The sequence below is a fragment of the Pleurodeles waltl genome, chromosome 10 (genome assembly GCF_031143425.1).
Source record: "Pleurodeles waltl isolate 20211129_DDA chromosome 10, aPleWal1.hap1.20221129, whole genome shotgun sequence".
Classification (NCBI taxonomy): domain Eukaryota; kingdom Metazoa; phylum Chordata; class Amphibia; order Caudata; family Salamandridae; genus Pleurodeles; species Pleurodeles waltl.
Window position 1 is genome coordinate 129,763,123 of NC_090449.1, and position 21,798 is coordinate 129,784,920.

The 21,798-nt window shown below is 45.7% G+C and overlaps 1 protein-coding gene across 1 annotated transcript in view; it reads left to right on the plus strand.

The window, feature by feature from the left end:
* SDK1 (sidekick cell adhesion molecule 1) overlaps positions 1-21,798 on the plus strand; it is a 2,061,301-nt gene that overhangs the window by 1,684,510 nt on the left and 354,993 nt on the right. The window contains exon 29 of the mRNA XM_069209963.1: positions 2,267-2,461. Within this exon, the coding sequence (XP_069066064.1) occupies positions 2,267-2,461 (195 nt within the window). The remainder of the gene's footprint in view (positions 1-2,266; positions 2,462-21,798) is intronic.

The window sequence follows — 21,798 nt, forward strand, 5'->3', positions numbered from 1 at the left end:
ACCCACAATCCCTGGCGCCTAGTGGGTTTCGACCCCCCTGGGGGCGAGACAGGCCAAACACATGGCCGATCTAGCCCAAGGGGGGCCGAAACATATAAAAAAAATTATTGCCCCCGGGGCAGTGACCCTTGCCTAAGGGGTCGCTGCCCAAAAGCTTATAAAAAAACATGATCCCTGGTGGTCTAGTAGTTTTTGACCACTCTCCCCCCCCCCCCCCCCTTCCCAGGGGGGCAGATCAGCCAAAAAACGGCCGATCTGCCACCGGGGAGGGTGGGGGGGGGGCGTAATAGGATTTGGAATAGCCCCAAAGGGGAGCGACCCTTGCCCAAGGGGTCGCTCCCCAAAATAAAATGAAAATGAAAACAAAATCCCTGGTGCCTAGTGGGGATTCCTGCTCCACGATCGCGGGCAGAGATCCACTGAAAACAGGCACAGGGAGAAAGGAAAGACTCTTTCCTTTCCCCTGTGTCTGTTTTCCCCCCAAAACCCCCGAAAGAGAGAGAGTTACCTCTTGAAGTCCTCTCCTGCCGACGCGCTGGAAGCAAATGGCTTCCAGCACGTCCCCGGCAGCTTCTGATGACGGTGCGTGGGGGTGTGTGGGTGGGAGGCCCATGGGGGAGCACTAGCACTCGCCCCGTGGGCCGAGTGCAGGACGAGCTGGTCTCGTCCAGAGCACGCGGGAACCGTGTACCTGGACGAGGCCAGCTCGCCCCAGGCACCCTGGGGGTTAACAGGGAGAACCAAGCGAAGGTTCTGGCTGGGTTCTTCGAGCCCATGCACAAACGGAGCCTTGAAAATGTTTGCTATGTAATTCATACAACAAACCACATAAAACATGATGAAGTGTCTTCAAAATTCAGAAATGTATACTTCTTTAACATGTGGATGCTTTGACATTAATTGATCACATTGTAACACTGCACTAATAAGCACTTATTAAAAGTGCTATTATTTAAACATGATCTATTATTAAGTAAGAGACAAGACAGTTTTCATGTGAACCCTGTACCTGCCCAGGGTAGCAAAAAGCAATGGATTTAGACCCAGATCCCTATACTAGGGGTAAATGTTTGACATTGTTCAGCATTCTGTCCATCACTTGTTCTTTTTGCATTTGTTGCCCTAAGTGGGAAGGGTATGCCGAGACGAGGGTCCCTTGCTCCGTGTGCCACTGGAGTCAAGCTAGCCTGGTTAATGAAGGGTAATACCCTGAAACCGGTCCCAGGATGCTAGTTTCCAGTCCAGGGAGGACTTGGCTTGGAAGTTCGGGCTGGACTGTTCCCAATGGGGGCAGGGTCAAGACTGATTTGCATATGGCTGGGTCCAAACTGGAATGGCATGGGTAGCAAAAAAACAGTGGATTTAGGCCCAGGTCTCTGTACTGGGGGTGAATGTTTGACATTATTCATCATTCCGTCCATCACGTGTTCCTTTTCCAGATTACTATAGAGCAACATTATACTTTTATTAAATCAAAAACAATAGGTTTTTGTGCAACTAATATTTTAAATGCATATACTTGAAAGTGCTTTCATAAGTGACAATGGAGAAAGAAGTGTTTTCTGGTTTCACTTTGTACTAATCAGCCAGTAATTGTGTATCTATTTGTCTTTCCTTAAGTTAAGGCTTTGTTGTTACCTCTTTGCATTTTCTGCAGTTTTTATTTAGCACAGGCTTGGAGCACTTTACACGAGCACCCAAAGCCAAGACTCAGACCTGATTCTCCAATTTCAGTATTTGGTAGTCCTAGCCTTAGCTCTGGCAGTAAGGCCATTTTCTGGGAGCTGGAGAGAGAGGGAGTCAGGCAGAAGTCACATGAAAGCTTACCTGGATATGGGCTTGAGGATGGAACAGGAGCTCAAGATGAGCCAGAACCAGGCTTTAGGCTCAAGTCTGGCTCAAGATTTTAGTGTCTTACCCACTTCTAATCTGAAGCAGTAGAACCTTACACAGGCAGCATTTATGCACTATTTTCTCTTGATTACTCCAAAGTCCTTCCATTCATCCGCAAGAGCAATTTTTTTTTCATATGCATTGCTTTCATCTTTCAGTGGTGCTTTATCCGTGCACTGATGAATAGCAACAAAAATAAATAACTTGTCTCTTAAAAAAATGAAGACAATTTTTGTGCCCAAAATCTGTGCCCTTTATCGTTTGTCTGGTGCCGACGTTTCCTCGATAAAATGTTCAAAATGAGAACTAACTCTGTCTTCCCTGATTCTTATGTTTTTTCTTTGTTTTTTATTTTTTTGCTTCAAAATCTCAGGGTACCAGATTGCCTACCGACTAGCAACAGGCAACCCCAACAAGTTCATTACGGTGGAAGTGGGCTCAACCGTTAGACAGTTCACAGCTATGGATCTCAGTCCAGAGTTGGCATACATCTTTCGAGCATCAGCCAAGACCAGGCAGGGATGGGGAGAACCTCTGGAAGCCATGGTGATAACGACGGAAAAGAGAGGTAATGTCATTTGCATTAGCAATGGTGAAGCAGAGGTGCCATAGAGGAAATAGGCATGCCCCCCCCCCTGTCTGCAGAGTTTATAGAAACTGAGCAACGCTGTGTGCGCCCTTACCAAAAAAGCTCACAAATGGTTGGTGATCCCCAGAAATGGCCTCTAAGCAGGAACATGTAGCCTTTTTTTACAAATGAGGTCATTTGACCTTTGGAAATCTATTATATTTGCATGTACGACTGATACGTTCTTTCTAATTGCTTTTAAAAGTAATTATTTAAAGCAGTCTATTCATTTGCACTTCACTTTTTACTACAGCAATAGCCACAGGTTAAGTCGCATCAGTACTTAATGATATAAAATAAAATAAAATGTGACAAATGTGAGTGGAGGCTGATGTGGCAGAAAGTGCAGGAAAAGCCAAGCTCAAAAGATAAACTTTCAAGAGACAGCCTAACAAGGATTAAAATAAAAGGACAGTGCAAGCAGAGTTAGAAAGATAATTCAGTTGACAGCCTGATGCACAAAAGTGCAGTTACACTACTGAATGGGTAATTATCTCATTACAGATGTCTTTGTGCACTTCCCAGATATACATGGCTCTAGTCACAACTCCCTATTGGGATGATATATGAGATAGGATACATGGTAGATGGGGCGAAACGCTTATAAATGAAGTAGCTGAAGAAAGGACCCCTTCAGAAGAATAAATAACTGTCTGAAAAAAGAAACCAGTAAAGTGAACCAATGGCCACATTTCTCTAGGATGGAGGGAAACAGAAGTCTAAATGATAGATGAGCAGTGAAAGCAACGTACAGGAGACAACTCTTAGCAGACTGCAGGCATATTCACACAAGTGGATACTTGCCAGGACTTTTCTTTACAAACGCTTCGAGCTATGGACTGTCCTTCATTCAACATTGTTGCAGCTTCCTAGATGCAAAGTATTCCATATTTTCCTCTCTGGAATTTCCGGGGAAGGGTGCTCTGTTAGAAGCAACGATGACTCATTCAACGCTCAGTGTGATTAGGCTTTTCCATCTTTTCAGTTATTCATGGGCCCTGAATAGATTCAGAAAATCCGTACAGTAATTTGTAGAATTATCCACAGAAAGTCTTGCAGCTCACTTCCTCTTCTCCATGGCCAAAACTAGTATGCAGAGGCCCTTAACCTACTGTCTGGGACACAGTTCTGAGTTCGAAATCCTCTTTTGTGGGTCCCATAGATGCACAATAGTTGAGAATTCCTCCAGAAGTTCACTATAGCCTTAGAACCCGCCGTAGCGGGCTCTACCGGCTATTAAAGGCCCGCTCCCGCGTTAAAGGCCCAAGCCGAAGGCGAGGGCCTTTAACAAGGGAGAGAAACTTTAATAGCCTGTAAAGCCCGCTACGGCGGGTTCTAAGGCTGTTAGAACATTCTGCCATTAGAGGGCAGAATGTTCTCCTAAATAAAACATAGGCTTCACGGAACCGGTGGGGATTACCATCACCTCAGGCTCTGTGAGGCTTTGTTCACAGCTGCTGCTGTGAACAAAGAAGATTGGAATGTTGACGCTGCTGGCTTTTACCGGTCAGTAAAAGCCCAGAGCACTCCATTGCTTTCATTGGAGCTGCCAACATTCCAATGTTCTTATATAGCCTTAGAACCCGCCGTAGCGGGCTCTACCGGCTATTAAAGGCCTGCTCCTGCGTTAAAGGCCCGAGCCGAAGGCGAGTGCCTTTAACAAGGGGGAGGGCCTTTAATAGCCGGTAGAGCCCGCTACGGCGGGTTCTAAGGCTATTAGAACATTCTGCCACTCAGGGCAGAATGTTCTATTAAATTAAATAAATTCCTTGCGGAGGGGATTAAAATCCCCTCGGGCTCCGTGAGGGTTTGTTCACAGCTCTTGCTGTGAACAAAGAGAACATTGGAATGTTGGCGCTGTGGGGTGGAGCACTCCATTGTTTTTAATGGAGCTGCCAACTTTCCAATGTTCTAATTACCCTTCGGGTGCCCCACTGCCGCTTCTAGGTGTATATCTTTGAGGCTTGTCATCTGCCGCTCTTTGGTGTACACCTTAAAATCTCAAATCACCTGCTTTATTAGACTATCTTCTAGTGGGTTGGGCCTCACACCGCTTGTGGATTGACCCACAAACTTTGTTGTTGGTATGGAAGATAATGCCTTCTAGTGATATGTGTGTCCTTCTGGAACAGGGCTTGATAGAGGCTCAGTACAACTTTAGGTTGGAAAGACATCTTCTGCTTCGCTTGCAAAATAATAAAATAAAACAATCATAAAAGGTGCTGCATTACACAGCATAACTTGCCTTTCTTGCCACATATTTGATCAACACTGCTACGTAATTTGGCAGTCTCCTACAGCATAATTCCAGTGGTCCGCGCTATAAGTATATGCAAACGTTACTCTGACTCTTTCCGCCTCTCTGTGTTCGAACACAGCAGCAAGTTCACCACAACATATTTGCAGCACGTCTCCCAACCTTATGGGCGAGACTTAAAACTGTCACCACAGTGGCCACACTATGAAACCTGAGTCTGCCACCGATGTGCAGAACTAGTGCAGTAGCCTCTATTTGAAAGCACTTCTGTTTCTCATCAGCGATTTAAAGCACTATAAAACTAATACAATATATTGCAAAACCTTGAGCATTTTCGTACTTTTGTTTTTTTGTTTCAAAGGAACTTCTTTATATCTCAACCACGAGATAGCATATAATTACACTATCATGATTTTCCATTGTTTCTAACTTATTAAATGTACTTGTGAATAGATTGATTCCTGTGCTTTACATATGAACGCACCAAAATTTAATTTTGTTAAACAGCTGAGGAGAAACAGCAAGGTAGGAAAACAAAAGCTATGAAAGTCACGACTTGTGGAAAGTAATTAACGTTTAAATCCGATAGCCTATTTTAAGTAGGTCACTGAGGTGCCTTCAATCAATTGCTACTTCACGTTTTAATCAGGGCTGATAATCGCATGATAAACAATCAAATGAATAATGTGACCCCTATTGAACTTTTCTATTGAAACCAGTGGAATCATCACGCCAAGGCGAAAGGAAAGCTATGTTGGGGACTCCTCGGAGCCCTTCTCAGTTTACACAACCGTTGTTGAAGGAGAATGGAGTCACAATTCCCGCATCATGAATGGTTGTCGTGGGCCAGCATTAGAGGAAAGGGACAGCAGAAAGTCACAATTCTCTGTGGATACATTTTGCAAATGTATGCTGTTCTGTATTAACCTGGAATAAGAGTACTAGGACCGAGCTCTACTTTGTTGGCATGCGTGGAAACTGCTATGATAGGTTAGTTTAGTGAAAAGCATGTAACTTTATATTGATATAATTGATGAGATATTGTGGACGTGTAAGGCGCCTCATGCCCTTCACTGTCAGTTGTAAAATGGTAGATTATGTCTAGCCTCAAGTCCTGTGTTTGCACACTCCACAATGACTCCCTGGGTCTGTCCCATATCTCATGTTTAAATATATGTATATGATGTATCATAGGGCAGTGAGTTAGCCCACTTTAGACAAAGAATACATCTTCAGAAAAAGCAGTTCCACTTAACTGCCAGGGACTGCAATGGTAAAGTGTGCTTGTAGAGACCAAACATACTTTTGCTTTTGGCCAGGGTCTGTCTGTCTGTCTCTCTCTCTCTCTCTCTCTCTCCCTCTCTCTCTCCCTCTCTCTCTCTCCCTCTCTCTCTCTCTCTCTCTCTCGCTCTCTCTCTCTCTCTCTCTCTCTCTATATATAATATAATCACCTAGTGGTGATTGCCACTAGGCAGTCATAGTTAGGACCCTAGTTTCTATAGAAAAATAATTTTTTGGTTTGCTAATGACTTTGACGCTGTTTGATGAATCTTCACAAAATGTTCCCAAAAATACAACACTCACTTCAGCGTCTTTCTGGAAAGTTTCGGGGTTATCTGTCAAGCAAGGGTTGGGGAGGGGAGGGGGGATGTCAAAACACTTTTTCCCAATGTATTTTTCCATAGGGGTTTTGAACAGGAATGGCATCCAAACCACTGGATGGAATTACACCAAATTTGGCAGAGAGGTAGCTCTTGGTCCAGAAAGTGACATTTTTGTTATTTGGTGTAGATCTGTTTTTGAGTAATTAAAGAAAAAACAAATTTGTATATATAGGGATGCGAAGGCTCTGCAAGCCCTCCTGAGCTCATTCTGAGATCTGATTGGCTGCCAGCACTTCAACAAGGAATTGTTGGCAGCCATGTTGGCACTTGGCTTCAGCTGAGTCCCAGAAAAAAAGATTAAACAAAGATAAAGGGGCCAGGGTAGGGACACCCTGACCCCCTAGCTCTGGTGGTGGGGTCCCTGAGGGACCCCCCACAAAAAGATTTATTAAAACATTTTTTGCTGGAGATTCAGCGGATTGGCTGAATTATTTTAAAAAAATAAAAAAGCAAGCACCGTCTCCCATGCTTGTTTAAATGCAGTCCCTGTGTTGGCCAGGTCTGGGGCATTTACATTTTGACTGTCACGTCCCCGAGGTTTAAAGCGAAATGAATGCGGGGTGCTGCCCAGCACCCCCTCCCCCCTCTGCAGCCCCAGGGACCACCAAGTCTCTGAGACTTTAAAGTAAATAAATGCGGGGGAGCCACATGCTCCCCCATGCTCCACTCCCAGCCGGTGGGACGGCCACCTCCCCAGGGCCTTTTACAAAATGAATGCAGGGGGTTGCGCCATCCCCAACTGCCCCGGGGACTGTCAGCTCCACAGGGCTTTAGCCATAATTAAGGGGGGACCTTACTGTCCCTCTCAGCCCCAGGGACCACCACCTCCCTTGGGCTACTTACATTCGAGGGTGGGCACGCGGACCCCCTCGTGCAGCCATTGATGGTCCTGAGGACCGCCACAACTCAAGGCCGGATTCTGCTTTGTCTCGGGGTGCCTACACCTGGGACATAGCTGTCTGCTCTGACTTGGCATGAGCTTTGACAGCTCCCACCAAGTCAGAGCTAGCACTCTGGTTCAAGCAAGTGAGAGCTATCAAACAGCTCTCACTTGCTGGCAGCGGATGTTTCCTCTGTTGCCCTGCCTGCAGATACAGGCAGGGAATTAGTGGAAACTATTGCTCTTGGAGAGAGAGAGAGCTGCATCTTTAGCAGCTCCCACTCTGTGACAGCATTGCTGGCTTCCGCAGGAGGCATGGAGCGAACTTGGACTGTGAGGGCCTTTAGGCTCCCCCTGCAGTCCCTAATCTTTTTGACTGGGTCCTCGGGACAAAGATCGGTGTAGGGAGTGGGAGCACGGCCTCCCTCCTCCTACAAAAAATATTTTGGAAGGCTAGGCCATGGTGGATGGGGTCCCCAGTCCTGAAATTGGCCAGTAGAGTGGGTCCACGTGGCCCCCTCCCCCCCAAAAAATATTTTAGAAGGCTGGGCCATGAGGGATGGGGTCCCTAGGGCTGGAATGAGCCGGGGGAGCGGGCCGTGTGCCTACTCCATGGAATTGTCGTGGGCCCTGTGGAAGGAGGGCCCCAGATCCGCAGGGAGAGGGGGGCATAGAAATTCACTTGAAAAACAAAAGTTACAGGGATATTATAGTTCGGCTTACATTTAAAATGTACCAAACCATCGAAATTCACCTGTTAGAGTTATCTCAAGTAACTAAAGGTTGTGTGTTAGGTAACTGTAACTCGCACCCTTGCCATGCACTGCTAAATACTCCAAAAATTACATTACAGCATTCCTGACATTTTTGATAACATCATTGATAATATCAATGTAATAATATTTGCAGTAAGATTTTTGACGAAAAAACTGGATGGCAGGGGTGCGAGTTATTGTTACCTTGCGTTACAGTAACAATAACTCTATGCATTTCTATGGTTTTGTACGTTTAAAATGTGTGCCCAACTATACCATCCCTGTAACCTTTGTTTTTTAAGTGAATATATATATATATATTACCTACGGGCGGTCGCCAGTAGGTAGTGCTAGTTAGGACCATGTTTCTGGAGAAAAAGCATTTTTTGGCTTGCCCATATCTTTTGCACGGTTTGACGAATCTTCATGAACATTTTTTTTAAGTGTGCCATGATTCTTGTTGCACATGGGAAGTTTCGGGGTGATCTGTCAAGCGGGAGCCAAGAAAAAAAGGGGTCTCAAAAAGCGTACATTTCCCATGTTAATTCCCATAGGTGTTTGGAACACGACTACAGCCCGAACCGTTGGACGGAATTACACCAAATTTAGAAGAAAGGTAGGTTTTGTTATGCAGCTCACCTGCAGATAGGGGGAATACATTTGTATATTTAGAGCTGGGGATCCTTCGTGATGCTTTTGCGACGATTGTGGAGTATTCGCAAATGTGTGTGCCACCAGGAAAGTTGTAATAGGCTGGCCGCAATCTCACCAAAAAGTTGCGGCCGCAATCTTAAGCTTAAGGTCCCGGGACACGGCTGCTGGGGCTGGACAACAAAATGAAAAGTGCTGTAAGGGATCGTTTTTTTTCACCACATACAATATTCGTGAATACGTCACACATCTCTTAGCCTAGGCCCTCCACCCCGTGAAATGTTGTGGCAAATTCGCAAATATAGGTTGCAACTAATTCACGATTAAACCCCCAAAAACATTTACAGACTCATTCCTACACTAATTCAGTCAGTCAAGGATGCACTCAGACCCTCATGCACCCACTCAGACCTACTCAAGGACTCACACACCCACTTTCAGACCCACTCAGGCAATAATGCACCAAATCACAGAGAGAGCTGTGGACAACCCCTGCCACTCAAGGCCAGAGGGCATGACTGGCACCGGCACAAGTTTGGGGGGTGAGGGGGGTTGGCCATACCTGTGTCAATGCCTGCTGCGGACGGCCTAAAGACATGCACAGCAGGGGTTTAATGGTTATAATGGCCTAGCCACAGGCCAGGCCCTGCAGCCAACACCTCCCATGCGTGACCGAAGGCCGCGTGCAGTACGGGGTTGGGTGGTTATAGGGATTGGCTGCAGGGCCTGGCCACACTGAGGCCTTGCGGCCAACCCCAGATGCACACAGCCTTTGGCCATGCGCGGCAGTGGTTTAATTAACGTATAGTAAATGAAATTACTTTACATTTAAAAAAAAAACTTAGAAATTCACTGAAGAAAACAAATGTTACAGGGATGTTATAGTTACAAATTAGAATTTAAAAAAAACTTAGAAATTCACCAAAAAAAACAAAGGTTACAGAGACGTTATAGTTAGGTTCTGAATTTACTCTTACAAAACTATAGAAATTCAGCAGTTATAGTTAGTTATTTCAAGTAAGTATAACTCTTTCCCTAAGGTAACTATACCTCTCGCCATTGCAGTGCACCGCTAATTACTCCACATAATATGTCATTGATGACACCTTCTATGGCATCATTGACATTATCACTACAACATTTGCAATAAAATTATTGATGAGTAAACTGTGCATGGCGAAGGCATGAGTTGTAGTTAGCTTAGGTGGCGAGTTTTAGTTACCTGAAATAACTCTATAGCTGCTGAATTTCCATGGTTTTCTATGAGTAAATTCAAAACTAGCCATAATGTACAAATAACAATTGATTTTTTTTCAGTGACTATATATATATAACCTACAGGCAGTCGCCAGAAGTTAGTTCAGTTAGGGACGACTTTCCATAGAAATAGTTTTTTTACTTGCCTATATCTTTGGCGCCATTTGACAAATCTTCATGAAATTTTTCAAACAAAGTGTCAAGTTGGGTCTTGTGCTTTGAAAGTTTTGGGGTCATCTGTCTAGCGGGGGCCGAGAAAAATGGGGACTCAAAAAAGGGTGCTTCCTATGTCAATTCCCATAGAGATTTTAGACACCACTACAGCCTGAACCACTGAAAGGATGTACATCAAATTTGGCTTAAAGGTAGAGCTTGGTCCAGAAAGCACCTTTTTTGTCATTTGGTGTAAATCCATTCAGTAGTTTTTGAGATATTAAAGGAAAAAGAAATTTGTATATCTAGAGGTGCAGATCCTCCTCCGATCTGAAGGAAAAGCAAGACCCTGATTGGCTGGCTGCAACCCTGTTGAGGGTGGCATTTTGTTTCTCGCATGGGTTGGGGTGTGGGGAAAAAACAGTGCAGAAGGTCCCGAAGGGATCAGGATACAGGTATCCAGACCTCATGGGACATATGGAGGTGTCCCCCAGGCACCCTTCATGGGCAATGAATAGCCCATTTTGTTTGGCCGATATGCGTTTCCTCCTCGGATCCAGGGGAAAAACAAGGCCCTGATTGACTGGCTGCAACCTGACAGAAATATTAACATATGTGCTAAAAAAGAACTGTAGGAAGTTGGCTCTGTATATACTATTTCAAAGTAAGAAATAGTGTGCTCAGAGTCCAAGGGTTCCCCTTAGAGGTAAGATAGTGGCAAAAAGAGATAATTCTAATGCTCTATTTTGTGGTAGTGTGGTCGAGCAGTAGGCTTATCAGAGGGTAGTGTTAAGCATTTGTTGTACAAAACACAGGCAATAAATGAGGAACACACACTCAAAGATTTACTCCAGGCCAATAGGTTTCTATATTGAAAAATATATTTTCTTAGTTTATTTTAAGAACCACTGGTTCAAGATTTACAAGTAATACTTTAAATGAAAGGTATTTCACTTAGATACTCTAGGAACTTTGAATGAACACAATATCATGTACAGTCTTTGTAAAAATGGCAATAAGCTATTTTAAAAGTGGACACTGCAAAAACAACAGTTCCTGGGGGAGGTAAGTAAAGGTTAGTTTTGCAGGTAAGTAAAACACTTACAAGTCTCAAAGTTGGGGCCAAGGTAGCTCACCGTTGGGGGTTCAAGGCAACCCCAAAGTTACCACACCAGCAGCTCAGGGCCGGTCAGGTGCAGAGGTCAAAGAGGTGCCCAAAACACATAGGCTTCAAAGGAGAACAGGGGTGCCCCGGTTCCAGTCTGCCAGCAGGTAAGTACCCGTGTCCTCGGGGGGCAGACCAGGGGGGTTTTGTAGGGCACCGGGGGCGACACAAGAAGGCACAGAAAGTACACCCTCAGTGGCGGCCTGGTGCAGTGTTCAAACAGGCGTTGGGTTTTAGATAGGAAGTAATGGAGGGACCCGGGGGTCAGTTCAACGATCCAGGCAGGCACAAGGGGGGCTCCTCGGGGTAGCCACCACCTGGACTAGGTAGAGGGTCGCCTGGGGGTTGCTCCTGCACTGGAGTTCGGTTCCTTCAAGTCCTGGGGGCTGCGGGTGCAGTGTTGGTTCCAGGTGTCGGGTCCCTTGTTACAGGCAGTTGCGGTCAGGGGGAGCCTGTGGATTTCCTCTGCAGGTGTCGCTGTTGGGGCTCAGGGGGGTCGTCTCTGGCTACTCATGGGCTCGCAGTCTCCGGAAAGTCCTCCCTGTAGTGTTGGTTTTCCACAGGTCGAGCCGGGGGCGTCAGGTGCAGAGTGGAAAGTCTCCCGCTTCCGTCAGGAAACGTGAAGTCTTTAAAGTTGTTTAAACTTGGCCCTTGGTTGCAGGGCAGTCCTCTGAGGCTTCAGAGGTCGCTGGTCCCTGTTGGATGCGTCACTGTTGCAGTTTTCCTCGAAGTTGGGAGACAGGCGGGTAGGGCTGGGGCCAAAGCAGTTGTCGTCTCCGTCTTCACTGCAGGGCTTCAGGTCAGCAGTCCTTCTTCTTGTTAAGGTTGTAGGAATCTACTTTCCTAGGTTCTGGGGAGCCCCTAAATACTGCATTTAGGGGTGTGTTTAGGTCTGGGAGGGCAGTAGCCAATGGCTACTGTCCCTGAGGGTGGCTACACCCTCCTTGTGCCTCCTCCCTGTGGGGAGGGTGGTACATCCCTAACCCTATTGGGGGAATCCTCCACTCACAAGATGGAGGATTTCTAAAAGTAAGGGTCACCTCAGCTCAGGACACCTTAGGGGCTGTCCTGACTGATGGGTGACTCCTCCTTGTTTTTCTAATTATCTCCTCCAGCCTTGCTGCCAAAAGTGGGGGCAGTGGCCGGAGGGGCGGGCATCTCCACTAGCTGGGATGCCCTGTGGTGCTGTAACAAAAAGGGGTGAGCCTTTGAGGCTCACCGCCAGGTGTTACAGTTCCTGCAGGGGGAGGTGAGAAGCACCTCCACCCAGTACAGGCTTTGTTCCTGGCCACAGAGTGACAAAGGCACTCTCCCCATGTGGCCAGCAACATGTCTGGTGTGTGGCAGGCTGGCAGAAACTAGTCAGCCTACACTGGATGTCGGGTATGTTTTCGGGGGGCATCTCTAAGATGCCCTCTGGGTGTATTTTACAGTAACCTGCACACTGGCATCAGTGGCATTATGGTGCTGTGGAGTTCGTGTTTGACAAACTCCCAGACCATATACTCTTATGGCTACCCTGCACTTACAATGTCTAAGGTTTTGCTTAGACACTGTAGGGGCATAGTGCTCATGCACATACGCCCTCACCTGTAGTATAGTGCACCCTGCCTTAGGGCTGGAAGGCCTGCTAGAGGGGTGACTTACCTATGCCACAGGCAGTGTGAGGTTGGCATGGCACTCTGAGGGGAGTGCCGTGTCAACTTAGTCATTTTCTCCCCACCAGCACACACAAGCTGTGAGGCAGTGTTCATGTGCTGAGCGAGGGGTCCCTAGGGTGGCATAAGACATGCTGCAGCCCTTAGAGACATTCCCTGGCATCAGGGCCCTTGGTACCAGGGGTACCAGTTACAAGGGACTTACCTGAGTGCCAGGGTTGTGTCAAGTGTGGAGACAAAGGTACAGTTTAGGGAAAGAACACTGGTGCTGGTGCCTGGTTAGCAGGGTCCCAGCACACTTTCAAGTCATAACCTAACATCAGCAAAGGCTAAAAGTCAGGGGGTAATCATGCCAAGGAGACATTTCCTTACAAGAACCATAGGAATTAACTGAAAAAAACAAAGGTTACAGGGACGGTTTAGTCAGGTTGACGTTTTACTCCTACAAAACCGTAGAAATTCAGTAGTTATAGTTATCTGAAAAAACTATAACTTGTGCCAGAAAGTAACTTTAAGCAACAAGTTATAGTTTTTTAACATAAGTATACCTATAACTGATTAATTTATGTGGTTTTGTATGGGTAAAATGTCAGCCTAACTATAACCTCCCTGTAATTTTTGTTTTTTTCGGTGAAAAAAAAAATATATATGTATATATTTATTTTTCACTGAAAAAACTAAGGTTACAAGGACATTGTAGTTAGGTTCGTAATTTACTTGCACAAAACCATAGAAATCCAGCAGTTATAGTTAGCTGAAGTAACTATAACTTGTGCCCTAAGGTAACTATAACTTGCGCCCTCGCCATGTGCAGTTTTTTTCTCAATTATTTCACTGCAATGTTACTTTGATATTATGAATGATGTTATCAAAGATTTCATAAGTGATGTAATATGATGGGTAAATAGCAGTGCATGGCGAGGGTGTGAGGTATAGTTCCCTTAGGGCACGAGTTACAGTTACTTCAGCTAACCATAACTATTACTGCTGAATTTCTTTGGTTTTGTGCAAGTAAATTCAGAACCTAACTATAACGTCCCTGTAACCTTTGGTCTTTTAATTGCATTTCTATTGGTTTTTTTAAATTCTATTTCCTAACTATACCGTCCCTGTAACCTTTGTTTTTCTCAATGAAGGATATATATATATATATATATATGTTCGATGGCATGTGTAGCTGCAGATACACATGCTATGCATAGTCTGCCATCTAGTGTTGGGCTCGGAGTGTTACAAGTCGTTTTTCTTCGAAGAAGTGTTTTCGAGTCACGGGATCGAGTGACTCCTCCTCTTCGGCTCCATTGCACATGGGTATCGACTCCATGTTAGATTGTTTTCTTTCCGCCATCGGGTTCGGACGTGTTTCTTTTCGCTCCGATAGTTCGAGTCGGAAAAGTTCTAAAACTCTCTAATTCTCATCGGTATTGTTTTGATCACGTACCATCTTCCATCGACACTTCGGTACCGTCGGGTCAAACATCTTTACTCGCCCTTCGGGGCGCCCACGTCCAACTCGGGCCCGGTCGGGCCAACTGCGTGGAAGCCTCATGGACCGGACCCCATTCCGCTTTTGTCCTCGGTGCCACGCAAAATTTCCCTACACAGACCAACATCTCGTCTGCAATCTCTGTCTTTCCCCAGACCATGGGGAAGAGAATTGCGAGGCCTGCAGATCCTTCCGTTCGAAGAAAACGCTCCGAGACAGAAGAGCACGGAGACTCGAGATGGCGCCCAAGAGCACCGAACCTCTCGACGTCGAGGAGGAGGAGATCATGCACACGTCAGTCTCCGTCCGAGGGTCCGACTCCGAACTGGAGTCTGAGGAGGACAGACCGGTCACGGCAGCACAGCTCGTGAGTACCCCTACCCATGCCCCAGCCAAGCCCAAACATAAGGCCTTGGAAAGCCACTGCCAGAAGGCCATGGCTCGACCCGTAAAAAGACCTTCGGTGACCAACCAAGAACTTCGGCACTCGCAGTCATCAGGGGATGCACCCCCACCAGACAAGGAGAGCAGAAAGATTGATGCTGCGGGCAAAAGGGTGCCATCTCAGCCAACCAACCAGTGGAGGATAGCCAACTCCCAGGCATTGTTGGCTAGATATGATAGAGCCTACTGGCATGAGATTAAAGATATAATACAACATCTCCCCAAACACCAACAAAAAAGGGCGCAACAAATAGTTGAGGAAGGGCAGGCTACCACAAACAATCAGATCACGTCAGCCCTAGACTCTGCAGACACGGCAGCTAGAACAATCAACATTGCTGCCACTATACGAGGACACGCATGGCTTAGGTCTTCAGGATTTAATCCTGAAATTCAACAGTCGGTCCTTAATATGCCGTTTAACCAAAAACAGCTTTTTGCCCCGAGGTTGACACGGCTATTGAAAAAATGAAAAAAGATTCAGACACAGCTAAAGCATGGGTGCTTTGTATACAACGCAATACAGGAGATCTTTTCGTAAGCCCCAATACAGAGGTGGATTTAGAACCCAAACACCTGAGGCATCCCCCTCACAAACATAGTTCATCTACCAACCTCAATATCAAAGAGTTTGGTTCAAAAGCACTTACAGAGGCCAGTGCCCCAGAGGCAGGGGTAAATATCAGTCAACAAAGCAACCCTCACAACAGCCAAAGCAGTGACGTAATCCATCCCTTCCCAACTCACACCTCACCTGTGGGAGGAAGACTGCAAAGGTTCCACACCAATTGTCTACCCATCACAACAGACAACTGGGTATTATCAATCATCCGCAATGGCTATTGCATAGAATTGGCACAAACTCCACCAAATATCCCACCAAAACCACACAACCTCTCCACACAGCATATCGCCCTGTTGCAAGAGGAAGTAAAATCTCTATTACTCAAACAAGCAATAGAGCCAATGCCACAAAATCAACAAGGAACAGGAGTTTACTCACTGTATTTCCTCATTCCCAAAAAGGATGGAACTTAAGGCCAGTATTAGATCTCAGAACCCTCAATCTTTACATCCTGGCAGAACAATTTCACATGGTAACACTACAGGAGGTTGTCCCACTACTTCAACAGCACGATTTCATGACAACATTAGACCTTAAAGATGTGTATTTTCACATACCCATCCATCCAGCACACAAAAAATATCTCAGGTTTGTAATCCAGGGAAAGCATTACCAGTTCAAAGTGTTACCCTTCGGAATAACAACAGCTCCCAGAGTATTCACATAATGCCTGGCGGTAGTTGCAGCCTACCTAAGACTGCAACACATTCATGTCTTCCCATATCTTGACGATTGGCTAATAAAATCCAACAGTCATACACAGTGTCAAAAACATACGCATTATGTAATACAAACCCTCCACAACCTATGGTTCTCCATAAACTACCAAAAATCACACCTACAACCTGCGCAAATTCAACAGTATTTAGGGGCCACACTAAATACGCAAACAGTGCTTGCAAGCCCAAGTCCACAAAGAATACAAGTATTTCACAATATATTGTCACAAATACAGCCAGCCCAACAGCACACTGTCAAATTCGTCATGAAGCTGTTGGGCATGATGGCATCCTGTATCGCCATTGTCCCACATGCGAGATTAAACATGCAGCCTTTACAACAGTGCCTTGCACAGCAATGGTCACAGGCACAGGGTCAACTTCACGATCTAGTGTTGATAGACCGCCAAACATGCATATCACTTCAGTGGTGGAATTCCACAAACCTAAATAAAGGACGACCATTTCAAGGCCCTGTGCCTCAGACCATACAAACAACAGATGCAACATTCAAGGACAATGGGATGCCAAACACAAACAGTTACACATAAATCACCTAGAATTGCTTGCTGTATTCCTAGCACTCAAAGCTTTTCAGCCTCTTCTCACTCACAAGAACATCCTTATCAAAACAGACAACATGACAACAATGTATTACCTAAACAAGCAAGGAGGGACCCATTCATCCCAACTCTCCCTCCTAGCCCAAAAGATTTGGCAATTGGCAATCGACAACAACATTCAAATGGTTGCACAGTACATACCAGGGATATACAACCAATTATCAGATGTTCTCAGCCGAGATCATCAACAAACACACGAATGGGAGATTCATCCTCAAGTGCTTCAGCTGTACTTTCACCACTGGGAAACACCAAACATAGATCTATTCGCCACCAGCGAAAATGCAAAATGCCAAAACTTTGCATCCAGGTACCCACATCCCCTATCCAAGGGCAATGCTCTATGGATGAATTGGTAAGAGATATTTGCTTACACTTTTCCCCCCCTCTCCAGCTCATTCCATTTCTAGTCAACAAACTACGTCAAAAGAGACGCAGACTCATACTCATAGCGCCAACATGGGCACGTCAAACCTGGTACACAACACTATTAGACCTGTCAGTAGTACCACATGTCAAACTCCCAAACAGACCAGATCTGTTAACACAAAACAAACAACTGATCAGGCTTCCAAATCCCAACATACTCAATCTAGCGATTTGGCTCCTGAAGTCATGGAGTTTGGGTATCTACAACTACCAACTGAATGTATGGAAGTAATTAAACAAGCAAGGAAACCCACTACCAGGCAGTACTATGCAAACAAATGGAAACGATTTGTGTATTACTGTCAATCTAAACAAATTACCCCTATTTCAGCATCAATACAAGACATTGCATGTTATTTGCTTCATTTGCAAAAAGCAAACTTAGCTTTTTCATCCATAAAATACATCTCACTGCAGTCTCTGCAGATTTGTAAAATATACAACACAGCTCTTTATGTAGAGTTCCTGTTATCAAAGCCTTCATGGAAGGATTAAAACGCATAATTCCACCTATAACGCCTCGAGTACCTTCGTGGAATCTAAACATAGTACTCACACGACTTATGGGTCCACCATTTGAACCTATGCATTCATGCCCAATTCAATACCTAACATGGAAGGTTGCCTTCCTAGTCACAATTACTTCATTAAGAAGAGTTAATGAAATCCAAGCGTTCACAATTCAAGAACCGTTCATACAAGTACACAAACATAAAGTTGTACTTCGAACAAACCCAAAATTTCTCCCAACAGTTATATCTCTGTTTCATATCAATCAAACAGTGGAACTACCAGTCTTCTTCCCACAGCCAGACTCTGTAGCAGAAAGACCCCTGTATACATTAGATATTAAAAGAGCCTTAATGTATTACATAGATAGAACAAAATCATTTAGGAAAACCAAACAATTATTTGTGGCGTTCCAAAAATCACATACTGGTAACCCTATTTCAAAACAAGGTTTAGCAAGATGAATAGTAAGATGTATCCAAACATGTCACCTTAAAGCTAAAAGGTAGCTCTTAGTTACACCTAAGGCACATTCCACACGGAAAAAAGGGGCTACAATGGCTTTCTTAGGAAATATACCAATGGCCAAAATTTGTAAAGCAGCCACTTGATCAACACCGCATACATTTACCAAGCATTACTGTGTAGATGTGTTAGCAACACAGCAAGCCACAGTAGGTCAAGCTGTACTAAGAACACTATTTAAAACAACTTCAACTCCTACAGGCTAACCACCGCATTAATGGGAGGTAAAACTGCTTTGTAGTGTATGCATAGGATGTGTATCTGTAGCTACACATGCCATTGAACGGAAAATGTCACTTACCCAGTGTACATCTGTTCGTGGCATGTTCCGCTGCAGATTCACATGCACCCTCCCACCTCCCCGGGAGCCTGTAGCCGTTTAAGTTCAACATCCATTTGTACATATGTATATAGATTTATATTCCACGTGCATGGACATCTCTTTTCTTTATACTCTATCACTCCTACCTTACCCTCTGCGGGAAAACAATCTAACATGGAGTCAATGCACATGCGCAATGGAGCCGAAGAGGAGGAGTCACTCGATCCCGTGACTCGAAAACACTTCTTCGAAGAAAAACAACTTGTAACACTCCGAGCCCAACACTAGATGGCAGACTATTCATAGCATGTGAATCTGCAGCGGAATATGCCACGAACAGACGTACACTGGGTAAGTGACATTTTCCATATCTACTGGAGGTCGGCAGTAGGTAGTATCAGTTAGGGTCGAATTTTTATAGGAAAAACATGTTTTGTTTTGCCAATAACTATGAAGCTGTTCAGTGAATCTTCACAAAATTTTCTAAACTAATATGTCACTCACTTCAGTTGCTGTCTTGAAGGTTTCAGGGTTATTTGTCAAATAGGGCTGAGGAAAAAAAGAGGGCAGGGGGTGAGTCCCAATACGTTTTATCCACATGCAGGTTCCATAGGAATTTTTTGGCACGACTACAGCTAGAACCGCTGGACAGAATTATACCAAATTTGGAAGAATGCTAGCTCTTAGTCAGGAAAGTGCCCCTTTTGGTTATTTGGTGTAAATCTGTTCAGTAGTTTTAGAGGTAGAAAACTGTCCCTGTGCTGATATCTGATTGGCTGACAACACTTCAACCAAGATGTGTTGGTAGCCGTTTTGGGACGAGAACTTAACTGAGTCCCAAAAATAAAGTTACAAATAAAGAAAACGCGGCACAGTAGGAATACCTTGACCCTGTAGGCCTGGTGCTGGGGTTCTCCAGGGACCCCACCAGTGCCAAAAAGCATTTTTCTTTTTTTAAAACAGCTGATCCCAGGAAAATGTTTAAAAAAAACCTGTTCTGATTTCAGACGATTGGTAGCTGGAACGGTGCCCACGGGTGCCTGATCGTTGCCTGAACAATATTTTCAACAGCCAGGCCTTGGAGAATAATTGAAGGGGTCACTGGACCCTCTAGAGCACCAGGAAGAGCACTCTTCATTGGACTGGTATGAGGAACTAAAAGATGGCAGTGGACTGGACACATCTCGAGATTCTGGCTTGCTCTCTCTTCTTACTGTGGCTACAGAGGAGGAAGCTTCCCATGCAATGGTGGTGCGGAGCGTAGCGGAGGTCCTTGACCTCAAACTGCTCTCAGAGGTTGTCAAGAGTAACCTCTTGCAAGAAGTGCTTCAGCCTGAGGCTTCCCCTTCTGAACCTCTATTGCCCTTTAATGAGGCGCTTAACGATGTCCTGTTGGAAACCTGGTCCAAACCCAGCACAGGGGCTCCTGTAAACAGGACAATTGCCCGCCGCCATCGCCCCACACCTGGTGACACTTATTTAGTCGGCCAACACCCCACACCTAAGAGCTTTGTAGTCCAAGCCTCAACTTCCCATGGATTGTTCCCTTCCACTCCTCCAGACAGGGAATCCAAGAGGCTGAACCAACTTCGGAAGAACAAGTTTTCTTCTGCCATCCTGGCATTGAGGTCAGTGAACACCTCTTGCTTATTGGGGTCTTTCTCTAACACCTTATGGGAAGCGGTTGCACAAGTGCTGTTACAGGTCCCAGAGGAGGCCTGGGCTATCCTTTCCCAAACAGTTAAAGATGGGAGCGATGCAGCAACGTTTTCCTTTAGGTGTGGTCTTGACACGACTCACTCGCTGGGTAGAGCAGTTTTGTTGACTGTGGTCTTACCGCACCACACCTGGCTGAGAACATCTGGATTTATCAGGGGATGTTTAGGCAAACCTTATAGACATGCCCTTTGACTGAACTTGCTTGTTTGGAGAGAAGGCAGACTCGGCGCTGAATCACTTTAAGGACACTCAGGCAACCTCAAAGCCCTTGGGCCGCTTAGTGATCCCCCCATCCACAGTCTGCCTTTCACCCCTTTTGTGGCTATGGATGGGGCGTGTCACTATGCTAACTCTGTGCCAGCCACTCTCCTGTGCAACCTCTCAAAGCTGTGCAAGGACACGGGCATGGTGCCTTCGGACTAGAGGGTCTGGAAGCTAGAAGTCATCCGCCACCCAACCCCAGCAGCTGCAACCTCCAAGCCCTCCTAGTTTGATTCTGCAGGACCATGGTTGTCCAGTTGGAGGGAGAATTCAACATAATCTCCTCCACTGGCACTCCATTCCATTGAGTGCATAGGTCTTGCAGGTCATTCAGAAAGGCTATGGTCTCCCTTTCCAATCCTTCCCTCCCCCCAATACTGCCAGCACACAAACGACGGCTGGCGAAGGATCACATGACTTTGCTCCGAGAGGAAGTTACTGCTCTCTTGGCCATGGGAGCCGTAGAAATGGTTCAGTTGTCAGAAGTAGACAGTGGTTGTTATTCCCGCTACTTTGTAAACTGTAAACTTTGCACTTGTATAGCGCACTACTCACCCGTTAGGGTCTCAAGGCGCTGTACTCATACCGCTATGGAACCCCTCCTGGCTTTTCCCTGTGAGGTGCCCACTCCTTGACACCCCCAGGGTGAAGCCAGGCATCCAAGCGCTGTTGGGGCTGTTGTGGAGATTAAGCAAGCTATTGCCCAGAGTTGCAGAGTGGGACTCATTAATTAGATTAGGCACTGAGGAGAGAATTATCTGGTCCAAGGGAATTGTGCCCAAGACCTGCCGAAGCGGGACTTGAACCCTGGTCTTGAGCCAGATCTCTGCTTCAGGGTCTGCCACTCTAACCATTATGCCCGAAAAGAACAAAGGCCTTCACCCTATTTTAGACCTATGGACCGTCAATTTCTTCCTCAAGAAGGAGAAATTCAGGATGCTCATTTTGTCTCAGGACTTGACTGCTCTAGACCAAGGGCTGGTAGCATTGAACTTGCAAGATGTGTATTTACACATTCCCATCTTGCCTGTCCCCAGGCTTTACCCCCGGTTCAGGGTAGGCCACAAGCACTTTCAGTTCACTGTACTCCCCTTTGACCTTACCATTGCCCCTCGGGTGTTCGCCGATGGCGGTGGTCGCAGCTCATCTGGGCAAGTTAGGGGTTTCAGTCTTC